Source organism: Myxine glutinosa, chromosome 1, assembly GCF_964187855.1.
Source record: "Myxine glutinosa chromosome 1, kmMyxGlut1.1, whole genome shotgun sequence".
Classification (NCBI taxonomy): Eukaryota; Metazoa; Chordata; class Myxini; order Myxiniformes; family Myxinidae; genus Myxine; species Myxine glutinosa.
In genome coordinates this window covers 30,037,339-30,056,742 of record NC_136261.1, presented here as the reverse complement: position 1 = coordinate 30,056,742, position 19,404 = coordinate 30,037,339, and the positions used below count along the sequence as shown (strand labels likewise).

The window sequence follows — 19,404 nt, the reverse complement described above, 5'->3', positions numbered from 1 at the left end:
CAAAGTACCAGCTTGGTGACGATACCCTGCACGTGCTCCCAAGGCGGTGGGAAATCGCAGTGATGGAGCCATATTTGTCAGTTGAAACAGCAAATAGATAAGATTTGCACAACATACGCAAGGCAATCTTACAGAAAATTTACCTGTAAATTATCCCCTTTCCGTGCAAGTAGAATAACCCGACAGCAACTTCAGCTGCATAGAAACTGTGGTAGGCAGTTGTGGTGGAGGGAATGGGGAGACAGAATATGCAGCAAGATCAATTATAATAATAAGGACACAAAATGAGCTTGCATCAGTAGGGGATTAAGTGAATATCAAGAAGACCAAGAAAAACACATTGTGTGAGTGGATCTGCAAAATGATGAAGCAACTGTAATTTGTCATTGGCTCGCTTGGAGGCTTTTGCTCATTACAGACTGACATGAGACCTACAGTCACATAACGGAAGCCTATTAGTCTCACAGGCTACCACACTAGGCTATTAAGCCTGAATATAGGCCTCAATAGAGCCTGGTCTATGGCAGCCTGTTAAAGTGATGGAGCGTCTCGGCGTTCGTTCCCACCACTTTAAGGTGTGGTTCACAAGCATCGATGGCAATTTTAGCTGGATTTTGAACTGTAATGTCATCACCTCCAAAGACAAGCCAGTCTGAACAAAATCTTTCTTTGTACATAACAATGTTTGCTGTTTGGGCTGAACTTTGTTTGTAAAAGGAGGACTCGGCATGCCAAGAGAGTTTTGTTTCAAACAACAAGTTGGGTCACCCAATCAGGATTTGGTCACTTGGACTTTAGTAAAACATCACCATCGTTGTTTTAACTTGTAGCAAAAATATGACCTCAGGAGTGCAACACGGCAAGGATGGGCCAAATGGCCTCATCATTTCCTTGTTTTCGGTTGTACAGGAGCCTGCGACCATTCCTTACACTCAGTGTAGTCCCGTGGAGACTGTCAATCCTTTGTACTGTATATTACTTTCCATTCAGCATTTGGAATATAAATATTTAAATGTAAGTGGTTTCATTCCAGACATAGATTCACTTTTGAACACCAAAGGGCACATGGGTTTAAGCCAAGCTCCTCACCTTGAACTGCCGAAGGGGGCACCTGACATAGACGGTTGATCAGCTAAAACGCCATTACTTAATTTTAGAACATTAATTTGATCAATAATTGAAAGTTTTCATTGTGACGTTGACCGGATCATTGTGACGTGAAAAATAATACGTACAACAAATTCCTGGAAAATTGGCCCAAGGGTGTGGAATTGCACACAAATCAAAGAAAAGGCCACACGTGCGCACATACACACAATAGCACACACAGGCACGCATGCACACACAGGCACGCATGCGCACACACCCTGATGTAAACTATAATGGATGAGACAATTGTACACACTAATCCTCCAGATATATATATATATATATATATATATATATATATATATATACTGTATATATATATATATATATATATATATATATATATATATATATATATATATATATATATATATATTGTTGCGGATATGAGGACTGTATTTTTTTTGTATTGTGTGTTTTATTATTATTATTGTTTATTCTGCGCCTCCTGCCTCCGGAGTTGTGTAAAGATAAAAAGGGCGTCTCGGTAATTAGTCCATAAAGCATCCACGTCAGTCAATCATAGAATACCCCTGTTCAGTAGCTTATATCTTATTATGTGTTTTAGAGTAAGGCCTTGTCTTCCATTAGAATAATACTCCATTGCACCGAGTGAAAAAGAGATAGATTCCCTTCATTCCCATTCCCAAAAACCTCCATTCCCCCTTTCGTCGATTGGCAATTACATCCCCTCCAATTGCCGCCATTGACCACGAGGCAGGGTTGGGGAAGAAAGGCGTGTCTCCACCTCGTCATAGAGGGGAGGAGTGAGCCAGCCCCACTCGACCAACCATGAACAAGGGGTTTGGCTTGAGAGGGCGGAGAGAGAACGTTTGGGGGAGGTTCGCAAAGGTTGAGGGGCGGGGCCTATATAACCCACGGCAGGGCGTTCCCCAAGGAGATGAGCTTTGACAGAGTTGAGACAAGGAGGGAGGAGACAAGAGCTGGGTCGTCAGAGCTGAGCTGCGTGCTTGAGCCACCGAAACTGCATCTACAGCAGCTTGAGCCACCGAAACTGCATCTACAGCAGCTTGAGCCACCGAAACTGCCTCTACAGCAGCTCGAGCCACCAAAACTGCAGCCACAGCAGCGTGGGGCCTGGACGGCAGTTTGGAGCAGGGCCGCGAAGGAACGGCGGCTGCCCAACGAGCCGATCGTGCTGCAGGACCAGTTGGACCTCCCTATCCCGCCAGCCATCCACCTGCCATCCCTATCATCATTCCCCGTGTAAGTGTGTTCGTAGTCTGTCTTTTGTCTTGTCCCTGGGTAGTAAGTAAGCCTGTTAGATAAGCTAAAGATTTCACTGTGTCACCTGCGTCTCATGTCCCTGTAAATAAACGTGACTGCTTTCTTTTTGCTTATATGTGTGAATAATAATAAACCCAGTTCCTCCTCCGTACTTCTTCTTCTTCTTCATTCTCGTTTGGTCGCTTTAGAGTTTTCCAGATTGAGCAGCTGCGGTGCGATACGGCCAATGTTTGGGTTGAATCGGGTTTTAGTCGGGGAATAACTGTTCGGTCGCGGAGCCTCCGCTCGGCAAATATAACATCTAATCCGCGGTCCGTAACAATATATATATATATATATATATATATATATATATATATATATATATATATATATATATATATATATATATATATATATATCCAAATGACTCCATGGTAAAATCTCCAACCTTTAATTGAACAAATAATGACGTTTCGATTAACAACATGTGACAAAGCCACATGCCTCCGTTAATCTTCCTCAAGAGTGATAAAATCATCTCAACATCCCCTTATATGCAAAGTGGGCGGGGTATATGCAAAGTGGGGTGGGCAAAGCTGGACAGCCAATGAAACCGTATCACACCGCTCTCGTGAACGGAGACGTTACTGACCAAATTCAAAAATCAACCGCATATTAACGGCTCAAAATAATCCTGTAAGCAATGCTGGATTATAACTCAAGTGTTTAGAAAATCAGGAACAATCATTACATTTAATTAAAAGTTAAACTTGTAAACAATTAAATTGTAAATTAAATTAAAACTGTAAATATATTAAAGCAAAAATTTCGAAGATAAAATAAAATTGCCATAATATCAAGATCATCACATGTGGCCCTATGCGGTAAAGGGGAATGCGGGAAGGGGAGGGGGCTTATAGGGGGGGATAAAAAGAGAGGGGGGTGGAAGCGGAGGGGGGGGGGGGGGGTTTGGGGGAGGGGTGGTTTGGAGGGAGGGGGGGAGGGGGAGGGGGCTAATTGTCCGAATAAAAACCTTGTGTGACATATCATGTGGACTCGTTCTTCAAAGTACGGAATGCCTGCTTCGTTTACACAAGAGTGGGTCAAACGCTACCGGTAAGTCAACTACCTCTTGTGTGATCGAGGTAACAGTTTCTTCTGTGTGCCAAGCCTCCAAAACACGTCTTCTGTTTCTGTTGGGTGTGGAACCCAAAATATTAACCCTATCCCATAAAGGTGTGTGGCCTTCCTTAAGGCCATGTTTGGCAACAGCAGATCTGCTGGGATAATTACATTAAAATGCTTTTTGGTGTTCAGCAATACGTTGACCTAAGGTCCTCCCCGTTTCACCCACATACTCAGCTCCACAACCACAGGGCACTACGTATACCACCCCTGACCTATCCTTCCTCGGAAGCTTGTCCGTGACCCTCATAAAAGCTTGGCGAAGGGTGAAAACCGGTGTGAAACTAACCCTCACTCCTGCCGATTTCAAAATTCTGCCGACCCTCTGTGAAACCCCTGGTACAAAAAGGAGAACACACACAAACCCTTTGGTTGTTCTCTCGGTCTCAGCCTGTTGTGTGGGGAAGCCCTTATCGTTTTCCTGTTGGGTAGTAAGCTGTCAGGATAACCATTTGCCCTCAACACATTTTGAAGATGGTCCACCTCACTCATCTTTTGGTGTGATCCCAGCGGATGTTCTACTCTTTGAATTTGGTCAGTAACGTCTCCGTTCACGAGAGCGGTGTGATACGGTTTCATTGGCTGTCCAGCTTTGCCCACCCCACTTTGCATATACCCCGCCCACTTTGCATATAAGGGGATGTTGAGATGATTTTATCACTCTTGAGGAAGATTAACGGAGGCGTGTGGCTTTGGCACATGTTGTTAATCGAAACGTTGAGTCATTGTTTGTTTCAATTAAAGATTGGAGATCTTACCATGGAGTCATTTGGATTTACTCCCAACCGCAAATCTTTGCTTATATATAGACTTGGCATTTAATATGGAATATTTTTTTTGTGGGGGTGAACTTACTTTTCAAGATGTCTTGGAACCAAAAGTTCATTGGAATTATGTTGAAATTATTCTAGATTTTGTTAATGTGACCTTTAAAAGAAACAAAAACCACATTTGACATTTCGAAACAAATGAATTGATCCTTGAAAGTGATGTAAACTGATATCGAACTCAATTCATGGACAGTACTGTGTTGAACTTCTGTACGTTTTCCAGAAGTATCTCTTTATTTTGCACATTAGCCAATTTTTTTTTTAACACAAACAAAAGTTAAATTACGACTGGGATTACGGACAATAAAATTACAGTTCAGTACTTCGTGTAACCCCCACGAGCATTCAGGAGAGCACGTACACGTTGAGGCATGCTGTTCACGAGATTTGCCAAGGTTTGGACAGGAATCGCTTACCATGCAGTGACAATAGCCTGCTGCAATTCACGCACAGAGGTCGGCTGCTGGTCCAAGTGGTCCATTTGACGCGTTAATTCTGCCCACAAGTTCTCTATCGGATTCATATCCGGGGACATGGCAGGCCACTCCATATGCTCTACACCACGGTCAGCAAGAAAGTGTTGGATCATGCGAGCACAATGAGGCTGTGCATTGTCATCTTGGAAGACAAAGTTTCCTCGAAAGGCTGCACGAGCAAATGGAAGCAATGTTTCTTCCAGAATGGCCCTGTACTTGAACTGGTTCAGGTTTCCATTCAGAACAACCAGGTCAGTTTTGCCCCCTGCATGAAAAGCAGCCAAACGGTCACCCCACCACCTCCAGCTTGGACTCTTGGCACTATACAATCTTTGTTGTAGGCTTCATGCACTTGTCTGCGCACTCGGACGCGGCCATCTTGACGATAGACCAGAAATCTAGACTCGTCACTGAAGATCACGTGATTCCAGTGTCCTGGCTGCCATTGACGGTGCTCTCTGGCCCACTGCAATCGGCGCTGGCGGTGTTGTCTGGTCAGGGGTGGCTTTCTCAGTGGACGTCTGGCACAATAGCCTGCTTGAACCAGTCGTTGGTTGACTAGCCTTCTAGATACAGGCACATTTGTCAGTTGCTGCCACTCAGCCCTAAGCCGATTAGCTGACTTGGTACGGCCATTGCGGATTAACCAGTGCAGCTGGCGATCATCCCTCCTTGTGGTTCTGCGGGGTCGTCCTGGCCTCGGTATTGGAGTAGGGACACCCCTCTGAGCATTTCGTTTCAGGATCTTTGACACCTGACCTTGAATGATGCCATACTGCCGAGCAACAGCACGCTGTTTCATGCCGTAATTTCGTAAAGCCACCACTCCATGACAAACAGCATTGTCGAGTTGACGGACCATCTCCAGGGGAAGCGGCAATAACTTTTGGAGACGTGCAGCAGTTGTTTTCCACTAATACAGAACGCAACAACCCTTGTATACCCGACTGTGAAGCCAATCATCAAATGCACCTGTCCGTACATTTTGCCACGCCACCTGTGATATAATCCTGTTGTTGACTTCTTGCTGCGACAGACAATCAGTGACATGGTTCTCTAAACAAATAAATCATCAAAGTGTAAAAGAAACTCACCAGATTGATATACTGAGTAAACCCAAGTCAAGAAAAAAAAAATTCCATATTAAATGCCAAGTCTGTATATATATATATATATATATATATATATATATATATATATATATATATATATATATATATAGATATATATATATATATGTATGTATGTGTATATATATATATATATATATATATATATATATATATATATATATATATATATATATATGTACATATGCATACATATACATACATATATATATAATAAAACAGGAGTGTCTGTCTGTCCATCCCCAAAGTACTCCCTCAGTTTTAGGGCTAGCCGCACCAAACCTCCTGTGGAACGTTTTGGAATCCCAGCGGATGTTCTAAGTTCGGTAGGAGGTTTTAAAAATTCTTCAATAAAATTATGATTTTGAAATAAAATCGATACGAACCTGCCCCAAATCCGGAAGAGAACAGATGACGATAATGATCTGGTTTGATATCTCAATACAATCGTGATTTAACACAGTATTTTGTTATCTTACTATAATTCACCAAATGTCTGTCTGTTGTCAGACAGTCCGTTTGAAGGTACCGCAAAAACGGCTGAACCGATCGCAACGATATTTTGGGTGGGTAATCGTCGGACCCCCTGGAGTAAAATAGGCTATATTGTTTTTTCCAATTTTTACAAGTTTTCCAATTTTCCAGTTTTTCCAAACACTATGGAATACTATTTACCGATATAAACAGTGATGTGGCTTTTGTTGAAATTCTACGTACCAGGAGAGAGTAGATAGACTCCTGACGAACTCTTCCTATATAAACGTGCGGCTCCAAAGTACACTACTCACAATAAGTTAGGGATATTGGCAGGTTCTTCGGTGTGGTTGATTTTGTGTATTAATTATGTTGAAAAAGGTTGTTGGTCCTAATTCTATGGTTATTAATGAGTGTGAAAAAACACAGCATTCTTGATTTCAATACCATAACCTTAACCCCTATAAAAAAATTAACTCACTCCCACAATATCCCTACCTTATTGTGAGTAGTGTAACATGGCAGCGTGTGCAAAGCGACTGAGAAACAGGTGTAGCGGCCGCTTCCGTGTTACAGATTCGGCACGCACTCTTCACACATAAACGTGCAACTGAGAAAGACGTGCGGCGGCCGCTTCCGTTTTGCAGAATTCAATATTTTTTCAAAATGGGCGCCATGTACTGTTTAGATTTTGATGATTTGCGTGTGACATGATTCAACGGATGTTTATATGAATCATTTAAAATAAAAAAAGCCTTCAATTTCTGATATTTTTGCCTTTTCATTTGGGCCTCCCAATTGAAGCCCCGCCCTTAGGGCGGGTACCGTTGCTCGTAGTATTAATGTATGATTGGAATGATGCTGTTTGGAATGAAAATAGAGATATTGAGTTTAAATATAACTGAGGAAATGACGTGAGGATTTCTACTTTCCAACCGTCACATTCGCAGATTATCCATATGCAGATTCACTATTAACTGGGGTTAGAACCATTCAGATTTTTTTTTTTTTTTTGTATACTGAATCGAGGCCCGTGAAAGAGCTAACATTTACTTCACAAACAAATCGACCAGACAAACAAAATACACAAAAAGAGGGAGCGGAAGACAAGATGGGGAGAAAAGGGGAAACACACAAACACAACATCCGAGAGCAGGGAGATGTGTGGAAGGGAGAGGGCCCGGGGGGAGGAGGCATGGGAAGGGGGGGGGGGGGGGGGAGGGAGAAGTATAAAGCACAAGGACACCAAGGACTTCCAGGACAGAAGTTGGTATTTCAAAAAAGTGGATCTGGGGTGAATTAGCGGGGGTAGAAAAGATCAAGGTTTTGGATGGGGATGGTTGTGGTGAACAGCCGTTTTAAAGACCTGGAGGGAGGAGTGGGATTGAAGAGAGTGTGGGAGTTTGTTCCAGAGGTGGGAGAAAAGAGGAATGAAGGAGTGAAGGTGAGCAGAGAGGCTTGATTTTGGCAGTTTAACCAAAAGAGGGTTGCAGGCAGATCTTGTGCGACCTGTAGGAATATTTGCGGGACAGAGCCCAGAGAGAGCTGGGGGGCAAGGCCAGAGAGGAGTCGGTAGAAGACGGAAAGACCACCAACCTGCCTGCGGTGAGTGAGTGAGAGGCCCTTGGAGTTAGCTTCATCGCGGGAGATTCCAATGATTCTGAATGCTTTGGTTTCAACAGCGCGAAGGCGAGCTAGGTGTGAGGCAGGAGCACCAGCCCATGGTGTACGTTATTTGTGCAATACCTTCATGAACCTGCTGTCATTGCCCGACGTTCGAATAAAGGAGGCACAGGGATGTGGAATTTATTGGTTCAGCGTTTCCCATTCGCCCTTTTTTATGCAAGCCATTCACGGTTAGCTTGGTAACGGAATTTTTACCTGATGGGATGTCTGACATTTGACCTTTGACCTCTTGACCCCAAAATCTAATCAGTTAATCTGTACATCATTATACAGACTTGGCATTTAATATGGAATTTTTTTTTTTTCTTGACTTGGGTTTACTTTCTGAACTCAATATATCAATCTGGTGAGTTTATTTTACCCTTCGGTGAGGTTTTGTTGAAAGAACCATGTCACTGATTGTCTTTCACAGCAAGAAGTCAATAACAGGATTATATCACAGGTGGCGTGACAAAATGTAAGGACAGGTACATTTGACGATTGGCTTCACAATCGGATATATAAGGGTTGTTGCGTTCTGTATTAGTGGAAAACAACTGCTGCACGTCTACAAAAGTTATTGCCGCTTCCTCTGGAGATGGTCCGTCAACTTCACAATGCTGTTTGTCATGGAGTGGTGACTTTACGAAATTCTGGCATGAAACAGCGTGCTATTGCTCGGCAGTATGGCATCACTCAAGGTCAGGTGTCAAAGATCCTGAAACGAAACGCTCAGAGGGGTGTCCCTGCTCCAGAACCGAGGCCAGGACGTCCACGCAGAACCACAAGGAGAGATGATCGCCAGCTGCACCGGTTAGTCTGCAATGGCCGTACCAAGTCAGCTAATAGGCTTAGGGCTGAATGGCAGCAACTGACAAATGTGCCTGTATCCAGAAGGCTAGTCAACCAACGACTGGTTCAAGAAGGCTATCGTGCCAGGCGTCCCCTGAGAAAGCCACGCCTGACCAGACAACACAGCCAGCGCCGATTGCAGTGGGCCAGAGAGCACCGTCAATGGAAGCCAGGACACTGGAATCACGTGACCTTCAGTGACGAGTCTATATTTCTGGTCTATCGTCAAGATGGCCGCGTCCGAGTGCGCAGACAAGTGCATGAAGCCCACAACGAAGATTGTATAGTGCCAAGAGTCCAAGCTGGAGGCGGTGGGGTGACCGTTTGGGCTGCTTTTCATGCAGGGGGCAAAACTGACCTGGTTGTTCTGAATGGAAACATGAACCAGTTCAAGTACAGGGTCATTCTGGAAGAAACATTGCTTCCATTTGCTCGTGCAGCCTTTCGAAGAAACTTTGTCTTCCAAGATGACAATGCATGGCCTCATCGTGCTCGCATGATCCAACACTTTCTTGCTGACCATGGTGTAGAGCAGTGACCTGCCATGTCCCCGGATATGAATCCGATAGAGACCTTGTGGGCAGAATTAACGCGTCAAATCGACAACTTGGACCAGCAGCCTGCCTCTGTGCGTGAATTGTAGCAGTCTATTGTCACTGCATGGCAAGCGATTCCTGTCCAAACCTTGGCAAATCTCGTGAACAGCATGCCTCGACGTGTACATGCTCTCCTGAATGCTCGTGGGGGTTACACGAAGTACTGAACTGTAATTTTACTGTCCGTAATCCCAGTCATAATTTAGCTTTTGTTTTTGTTGAAATTTTTTTTGGCTAATGTGCAAAATAAAGAGATACTTCTGGAAAACGTACAGAAGTTTAACACAGTACTGTCTATGAATTGAGTTCGATATCGGTTTACATCACTTTCAAGGATCAATTTATTTGCTTCGAAATGTCAAATGTGGTTTTTGTTTCTTTTAAAGGTCACATTAACAAAATCTAGAATAATTTCAACATAATTCCAATGAACTTTTGGTTCTAAGTCATCTTGAAAAGTAAGTTCACCCCCACAAAAAAAAGATTCCATATTAAATGCCAAGTCTGTACATACCTGTACCAAGTTTGAATTAGATCACTTCAGCCGTTATCAAGTTATAGACATATTACAGACTTTGACCTTTGACCTCTTGACCCCAAAATCGAATCAGGTCATCTTTGCATCATGATACATACTTATCCCAACTTTGGTCAGAATCCCATCACTGGTTCACAAGTTATCGCGGTAGCAGGATTTTTATATAACATGACCTCTGACCTCTAAATCGAATTAATTAATTCATTTACCACATTATACATATCTGCACCAAGTTTGACCAAGTTCCCTTCAGCCATTCTAAAGTTGTTTTTTTTGTATTCCTTGTTTCGTACGTTTGTAAAAAAAAGATCGAGGCTCGTGTAAGAGCTAACATTAATCACAAAAAGACAAACTGACACATAAAACATATGATAAAGGGAGCGAGAAACAAGATGGGGAGAGAGAGAGAAGCACACAAGTACAACATTTGAGAGCAGGGACATCGGGAGATCTGTGGGAGAGAGAGGGCTTGGGGGGAGGAGGCATGGGAAGGGGGTGGGGGAAGAGGCATGGGAAGGCAGTGGGGGGGGGAGGGGGGGGGGGGGTTGGGAGAGGTATAAAACACATGGACACTGCTGGACTTCCAGGAAATAAGTTATCGCAGGAACGAAAACCTATCATGGATGGAAGGACGGACAACCTGAAAACATAATGCCTCCGGAAACTTCGTCGACGGAGGCATAATAAAAAGTGCCTTTGAGTGGAATAGCGACACAGGAGAAATCACTGCGACTTTACCAATGTTCACCGGGGCCGAGGTATGATGCTGCGGAGAACTTCCCACCGCAGCTCATGGAAATAATCGAGGCGAGGGGATTTTTTTTAGCACCGAAGAGCAGGCTGACCAGGAGCAGATTTTTAATACCGAAGAGGCAGGATCATTTTGGAAGAGGATGCCATCTCATACTTTCCTGTCCATGCAGGAAAGATCTGCTCCGGGCCAGCGTGGCGAAGGATAGGCTATATGGCAATGCAGTCTTCGTCGAGCTCCCGATGATCCAACAGCTATCGCAGGTTCTACATCCACATCTTTGTAACCACATCTTTGTAACCACATCTTTGTAACCACATCTTTGTAACCACATCCTTGTGTCGTCGTCATCAATCATCATCATCATCATCATCATCATCATCCCGAGTTAAGTTTTGTGTTTTCTATTTACGGCAGAGTACAATATGAGTACTAATTTTCTTACCCTCACCCACATCGCTGTGTTGGAATAAATTAAAAAGGTAAAAGTCTTGTTACTTGAAAAATCTAAGATTTTTCAAGTATATTGGTCGGTTGCGTTTGTGGTTCTGTCTGTTTGTCTGTTTGTTTGTCACCGGCCTACAGGTCACAATTCGAAACCGATCGTCACGAAACGTTACCAACTTGTATAGGTCGTCCCAATTGATAAGCCTATTGTTTTTGAGGTCAAAGGTCATCTGTAGGTCAAATATCTAAAATCGCCATTTTAAATCCGATTGACTTGAAAATTGAACAGCATTTGCATATTGAGGCACTAAATAGGGAAGCCAACTATTTTTGAGGTCAAAAGGTCAAAGGTCAACTCAAGGTCAACCTTCCAAAATCATTTTTCAACTGAAAAATCGTCACTTTTCTTCCTATTGACCCGCGCTTTGATCAAGATTGTCAATTTTAATCTTGATGAATTGGAAAATTTGCTGTATCAATGGAAATCTTTTTTCTTGGGGAGGAGGGGGGGGGGGGGGGCGGATTTTGCAAGAATCGTGCTCTGCATGACGTCTTCTTTTTACTTGCAAAATTGAAGATTTTTCAAGTATATTGGCCGGTTGCGTTTGTGAAACTGTCTGTTTGTCTGTCTGCTCTGCATGACGTCTTCTTGTTACTTGCAAAATTGAAGATTTTTCAAGTATATTGGTCAGTTGCGTTTGTGGTTCTGTCTGTTTGTCTGTTTGGGGGGGGGGGGGGGGGGGAGGGGCGATTTTGCAAGTATCGTGCTCTGCATGGCGTCTTCTTGTTTGTTTGTTTTTTATGCTGTATTTATTTTATTTTCATGTTTATATCAATATTGACATGCTTTATATATATTGTACATGTTTATTACCTCTGCCACCGAAGGTGGATGGAGGTTATGTTTACACCCCTGTCTGTCTGTTTGACCATTTGTCAGTGAACAAGATGTCTCAAAAAGTTGTGGACGGATTCGGACGAAACTTGGTGGAGAGGTTGGGAATGTGACAAAGACGAAATGATTAGATGTTGGTGAAGATCTGGATCCAGCTACTGGAATTTTTAGGTGATTCGTCACCATTAAGTGATATTGCCAAAAATGAAATATAGCAGGATATCTCAAAAAGTTGGGGACAGATTTGGACGAAACTTGGTGGAGAGGGTGGGAATGTGACAAGACCGAATCGGTTTTGGTGAAGATCTGAATGTGGATTCGGATACAATAATTATTTAATTTATGAGTGATTCGTCACCATTGTGAGATCGGACTAAAAGCGATATATAACATGATATTTAAAAAGGTTGTGGACGAGTTATGACTAAACTTTGTGGACGAGTTGGTTATGTGATAAGAACAAGCCAATTAGATTTTGGTTTAAGTCTGAATCCAGATTCGGCCTATCAGTGGGATAGAAAACATAAACTGTTCAGCCTGGCGGAGGTACGTTATCTACCGAGTGCCGGGGTAGTTTCAATTGTGTAGTGTTTATTTCTGAGAAGGTGGATCAGACTCGGCAATGGCTGCTAGAGTGAGATGCGCATGGAAGAAGTTTCGGGAACTGGGTGGCGTGCTGACGAGGAGGGGAGTGTCGTTGAAGCTGAAGGGAAAGGTGTATGCTGCATGTGTGAGAAGTGTTATGAATTATGATTTATGGGAGCGAGACATGGGTAATGAACGTAGAGCAGCAACAAAGGCTGGAAAGGGTGGAAATGCGAATGGTTCGGTGGATGTGTGGAGTATCGTTGAGAGAGAGGAAGACAAATGATGAATTGCGAAAATGATGGGAATAGAGCCTGTGATTGATGCTGTGAAGAGAAACAGTTTGAGATGGTTTGGTCATGTGTTGAGGAAGGAAGAAAGTGACTGGTTGAGAAGAGCGATGGAAATGAATGTAGAAGGAAGTAGAGGACGGGGAAGACCGAGAAAGACTTGGCTAAAGATGGTCGAAGAAGAAATGCGGGCAAGGGGGTTAACAAGGGGAGATGCAGAAAATAGGGCAACATGGAGAAGATTGTCATGGGGACCGCAAGACTAACCCCCGCTCTTGCAGGGAAAATGGCCTTAAAATGCCTGTTGTTTGTTGTTGTTGTTGTTGTTGTAGTGTTTATTTCTGACAGCCGCCCACCTTCCTCTATATTCTCTTGAAGCCCAGGGACTGCACTCCCCCTTTCCCTTTGACCTATATAAATATATATGTGTACATGAATATATTGTTACGTGTATGGGGGTAGGTAATGAAATACTGTAGTCGTGGTAGGATTGCATAGAGTAGTGCGCTCCAAATGTCGCGAAGAAGATACCTCATGTATCTAGGTCAGGACCGGATGTCCATGTAAGCGTTATGTGTCTCCATGCGAGGGGTGGAGCTATACTAATTAGTTAGGGCCCATGAATAAATTCCCAGTGTGTAATTGCCCTTGCGATTTTTCCCTTCGTTCTTATAAAGCACACTCGGCCAGCCATGCGATCGGTACGTCATTGCAAATAACATAATCGCTGACGATACCCAGACGCGACGACACCACCTAGCCGAATCATCTCGATGGGCGCCAAGTGTGGCCGTGAGGCCATGCCCCGAAGAACGATTGGTTAAAGAATGATGAGGTGAGTGAGTGGCGCTCGGTGATTGGAGTGTGGGTGACGTCAGGGAGAACGTTCAAGACAGTCGGAGTAAAAAGGGAAAGCACCGCCATTTTCTCTCTCTCTCAGCCTGGGTTCCTGGTACGAGCGGTCGCACCTCCTGCTCTCTCTGTTCCTCACACGAAGGCTGCATTTTGCATTCTCTCTTGTGCTGGCTGCATTGAAGGCTGCATTCCTTTCATCGCGAGCAGTCGCATTCTCTCGCTCTGTTCCTCACACGGTAAAAGGAGGTCGCATTCACATTCACTCTCTCTCTGTTCCGGGCATTGGTGAAGACGGACGCATCCCTCTTTCTCTCTCGGTCCGGGCTCTGGGTACGAGCAGTCGCATTCGCTCTCTCGTTCTGTCCCTGGATGGTTACAGGCGGCCGCATTCACGCTCTCTCTGTTCCTGGTTGTGTGGAAGGCAGACCCATTTTGCTCTCTCTCCCTGTGGCATTTTATCTGCCCTTCTTTATCTGCCCTGTGGCATCTCCCTGGATGTGGCATTTTAAAATCACAATAACTACAAGACGCCATTCTGCAGCGAGCGGACAAACTCACACAGCATGGGGCTCCTTGAAGCGCCTGACCTGCTGAATCTGGAACATGAGATCACCTCCGTTCACGAACTCCATCACAAAGTACAGCCGGTCCTACGCAAGAAGGAAACACAACGAAAAGGAGCAGTGAAGCATTTCAAATCTCTAAAGTGTCCGAAATGTTTCATCCTTGGGATTTAAACAGTGGAAAATAAGGGGACGGAGGGGGAAGAAAAACAAAATGGAAATGCGAAATTATCTGGCATGTTAGTTGCTACGAGATGAAACATGGCTACATTTGAGCAGAGCGATGGCAGCAGAAGTAGCCTTGCTCCGAGCGAAAGCTTTCAATGCAAATTGGAATTGCCACTCAGCCTGAAGCACGGCACAAAGAAATATCGCAAATGTTGATATTAAATAATCTCAACAGTGCTAATTGATGGCCGAATGATGCTCGTCGTCATTACAGCAATTCTCGCACTGGTTCCACTGAAACTTCTCGTTGCTGTCTAATGAGGTTCTGGAAAGCTAATAGTAAATAATAAATGTGAGCAATGCAGAGCAAAACCACTGTTACCTGGGGAGTTTTCATTTCGTTTTGTTTTTCACCAAATGGAAATTTCAATCATTGATTTTTATTCGAAAAACAAATTGTGCTTACTCCGAATGTGCTTGTGCAATGTTTTGGTTTCTCTCGGGTAATGTTGGTGCAATGTTAGTAATTGGCTTGAAGGTAGGTGGTGTGCACAATGACGGATTGGAATGGATCACATCGCTTGCCTTGTAAATGCACAGGCTCACACAAACAATCACAAGGGGGTTATCAGGAGGGTCATGGAATGGGTAGGGGGGGGGTTTGAGGAAGTGCACAGTGAATAACAGTGCAAAGCCAAGGTGGGATAAAGAGTCACAGATGATCGAAGATTCAAACCAGGTGACAGGTCAATTGTGCAGTCAATTGAGGAAAGTAGAAAGAAGTGACACACGTTACGCACTACTACTACTACTACGACAACTACTACTACTGTTAATACTGTTAATACTACTATTTCTAATTCTACTACTCCTACGACTACTACTGTTACTACGACTACTACAACTACTACTACTACTATCACTACTACTACTACTGTTACCACTACTACTACTACGACTGTTACCACTAATACTACTGGTAATACTACTATTTCGAATTCTACTACTCCTACGACTACTACTGTTACTACTACTACTACTACTACTATTACTGTTAATACTACTATTTCTAATTATACTACTCCTACGACTACTACTGTTACAACAACTACTACAACTACTACTACTACTACTACTGTTACTATCACTACTACTAAGACTATTGTTACTATCACTACTACTACTGTTACCACTACTACTACTACAACAACTACTGTTACTACTACTACTACTACTGTTACTACTACTACTACTACTACTACTACTACTACTACTACTACTGTGGTTACTACAACTACTACTACTACTACTACTGTTAATACTACTATTTCGAAATCTACTACTCCTACGACTACTACTGTTACTACTACTACTACTACTAATGTGGTTACTACTACTACAACTACTACTGTTACTATCACTACAACTACTACTGCTGTTAATACTACTATTTCGAATTCTACTACTCCTACGACTACTAGTTACTACTACTACTACTACTACTACTACTACTACAACTACTACTACTGTTACTATCACTACTACTGCTGTTAATACTACTATTTCGAATTCTACTACTCCTACGACTACTACTGTTACTAATACTGCTACTACTACTACTACTACTACTACTACTACTACTACTATGACTGTTAATACTACTATTTCTAAATCTACTACTCCTACGACTACTACTGTTACTACTACTACTACAACTACTACTATCACCACGACTACTACTACTGTTACTATAATAATAATAATAATAATAATAATAATAATAATAATAATAATAATAATAATAATACATTTATTTTATATAGCGCTTTTCAAGAAGCCCAAAGACGCTTTGACAGAGTACAAAAAACAAGTGCAAAAAGACAAAAATCAATAGGTAAATAATTAATCAAAGCAAAAGGAAGGAGAAGGAGCAGAGATAGTCAGGGGTTAAATGCTGTGGGTTAAATGTTGAATGCAGTGTTGAACAGGTGGATCTTGAGTGATGTTTTGAATGTGGCGAGTGAGGAGGAGTCTCTGATGGTGTGAGGTCGTGAGTTCCAGAGGGTGGGAGCAGCGATGGAGAAGGCCCTGTCCCCCCCAGGATCTGAATTTGCTCCGGATGGGGGGGGGGGGGGGGGGAGAGGGGGGTCAGGAGGTTGGTACCAGCAGAGCGGAGGTTGCGGGTGGGAGTGTGTCTGGAGAGGAGGTCAGTCAGGTAGGATGGGGCCAGGTTATGGAGGGCTTTGTAGGTCAAGAGGACGATTTTGTACTGGATTCTCTGGGGGATGGGGAGCCAGTGAAGCTTGTAAAGGACGGGGGTGATGTGGTCACGGGTCCGGGAATGGGTGAGTAGACGGGCAGCGGAGTTCTGAATGTATTGGAGTTTATTGAGGGTGAACCATAGAGGAGGCTGTTGCAGTAGTCCAGACGGGAGGTGATGAAGGCGTGGATGAGGGTTTCTGCAGCCGTGGAGGAGAGGGATGGACGGAGACGGGCGATGTTTTTCAGGTGAAAGAAGGCTGTCTTTGTGATCTGTTTAGTGTATTTGTCGAAGGAGAGGGTTTGGTCAAAGATGATGCCAAGATTCCGGATGTGAGGGGAGGTGGATACTGGGAAACCGTCGATGTTGAGGGCAAAGTTATGGGTGGATTTGGTGAACGTTTTTGGGCCAATGATGATTATTTCAGATTTATCATAGTTAAGTTTGAGGAAGTTGATTTGAAGCCAGGATTTTATTTCAGTGATGCAGTTTGTCAGGATAGAGTGGGTGGCGGTGGAGATGGACTTGGTGGAGATGAAAAGCTGGATGTCATCGGCGAAGCAGTGGAATTGGAGACCATGACGGCGGATTAAGTGACCAAGGGGGGACAGGTACAGGATGAAGAGGAGGGGGCCAAGAACTGAACCTTGGGGGACACCTTGGGGGAGGGGAGCAGTGGGGGATTTGCAGTTATTGATGGAGATGAACTGGCGTCTGTCAGAGAGGTATGATTTGATCCAAGAGAGGGCAGTGCCGGTAATGTTAAAGGTGGTTTCAAGTCGGGTGAGGAGGACGGTGTGATTGATGGTGTCAACGGCGGCGCTGAGGTCGAGGAGGATGAGAATGTTGAGGTTGCCGGCGTCAGAGAAGAGGAGAAGGTCTTTGGTTATTTTGAGGAGAGCAGTTTCAGTACTGTGGTTGGAGCGGAATCCGGATTGGAATGTTTCATACAGGTTATTGGCAGAGAGGTGATGTTTGAGTTGAGTGGCTACAGCGCGTTCCAAAACTTTTGACAGAAAGGGTAGGTTGGAGATGGGTCTGAAGTTATTTAGGGTGTCAGGGTTGAGTCCAGGTTTTTTCAGAATGGGGGTAACAGCAGCAATTTTGAGGGATGGTGGGACGATGCCTGTAGACAAGGAGGAGTTTTTTGTTGCAGTGATAAGTGGAGAGAGCAGGAAGGGAGGCCTTGACAAAGCTGGAGGGGATGGGGTCAAGAGTGCAGGTGGCAGTTTTCATTCCTATGAGGAGTTCAGAGAGGTCAGTAGGGGAGACTGGGGAGAACTGAGACAGGGGTTGGCAGGATAAGGGGGGGCAGGTGGTTTGAGGGGGAGCGGGTGCGGTGGTGGTTAAGCTGTTGTATACACAAAGAATTAAGTTAAGCACCCCCCCCCCCCCCCGTTCTTTTACAACCTCGCACATTACAAGTTTGTTGTCGTCAAAACAGTGTAATATACCCATGATATTGCTATATTTTCTGGAGAAGTGATATTATGGTCACATAAAAACATAACAATCATGCCGTTTTCAATATTTTATTCTGAATAATTTAAGGTGAAATTTTTTGGGAATTTTAGGCATATTTTCACCTCAATTTAAGTATGGAGCTATAGGTCCATCACGGACAGTGTGGATGACGTTTATGTTTTCTAACGTACAGTCATTGTTCTGAGAAGACCTCTAGCGATCTTTGCGTCAATAACGTGTGTAGGACCCACGTGATCGGATCACTGACTCAACCCTACGTCTCATAGACCCTGTAAGCCGTCGTATGCGTTGCTGTGGCAGGTTGTTCCATTCCCGATGTAATGCACGTTCCAATTCATCCAGATTGGCTATTGGAGGGACCATCTTCGCAATTTGTCGTCCCAACATGTCCCATCTTCATGGATGACAACGCCAGGCCTCACCGTGCGAGACGCGTCCGAGCCTTGCTGGAGCAAGGTGCTGTGACAACCATCCCCTGGCCTGCGTACAGTCCTGACCTGAACCCCCTCGAGCACGTTTGGGACATGTTGGGACGACAAATTGCGAAGATGGTCCCTCCAATAGCCAATCTGGATGAATTGGAACGTGCATTACATCGGGAATGGAACAACCTGCCACAGCAACGCATACGACGGCTTACAGGGTCTATGAGACGTAGGGTTGAGTCAGTGATCCGATCACGTGGGTCCTACACACGTTATTGACGCAAAGATCGCTAGAGGTCTTCTCAGAACAATGACTGTACGTTAGAAAACATAAACGTCATCCACACTGTCCGTGATGGACCTATAGCTCCATACTTAAATTGAGGTGAAAATATGCCTAAAATTCCCAAAAAATTTCACCTTAAATTATTCAGAATAAAATATTGAAAACGGCATGATTGTTATGTTTTTATGTGACCATAATATCACTTCTCCAGAAAATATAGCAATATCATGGGTATATTACACTGTTTTGACGACCACAAACTTGTAATG

The 19,404-nt window shown here is 43.8% G+C and overlaps 1 protein-coding gene across 1 annotated transcript in view; it reads right to left on the bottom strand.

Moving 5' to 3' along the window:
• LOC137422332 (protein kinase C alpha type) overlaps positions 1–19,404 on the bottom strand; it is a 179,016-nt gene that overhangs the window by 49,808 nt on the left and 109,804 nt on the right. The window contains exons 9-10 of the mRNA XM_078770250.1: positions 14,507–14,598; positions 144–206 (exon numbers count right to left, since the gene is read on the bottom strand). Of these exons, the coding sequence (XP_078626376.1) occupies positions 144–206; positions 14,507–14,598 (155 nt within the window). The remainder of the gene's footprint in view (positions 1–143; positions 207–14,506; positions 14,599–19,404) is intronic.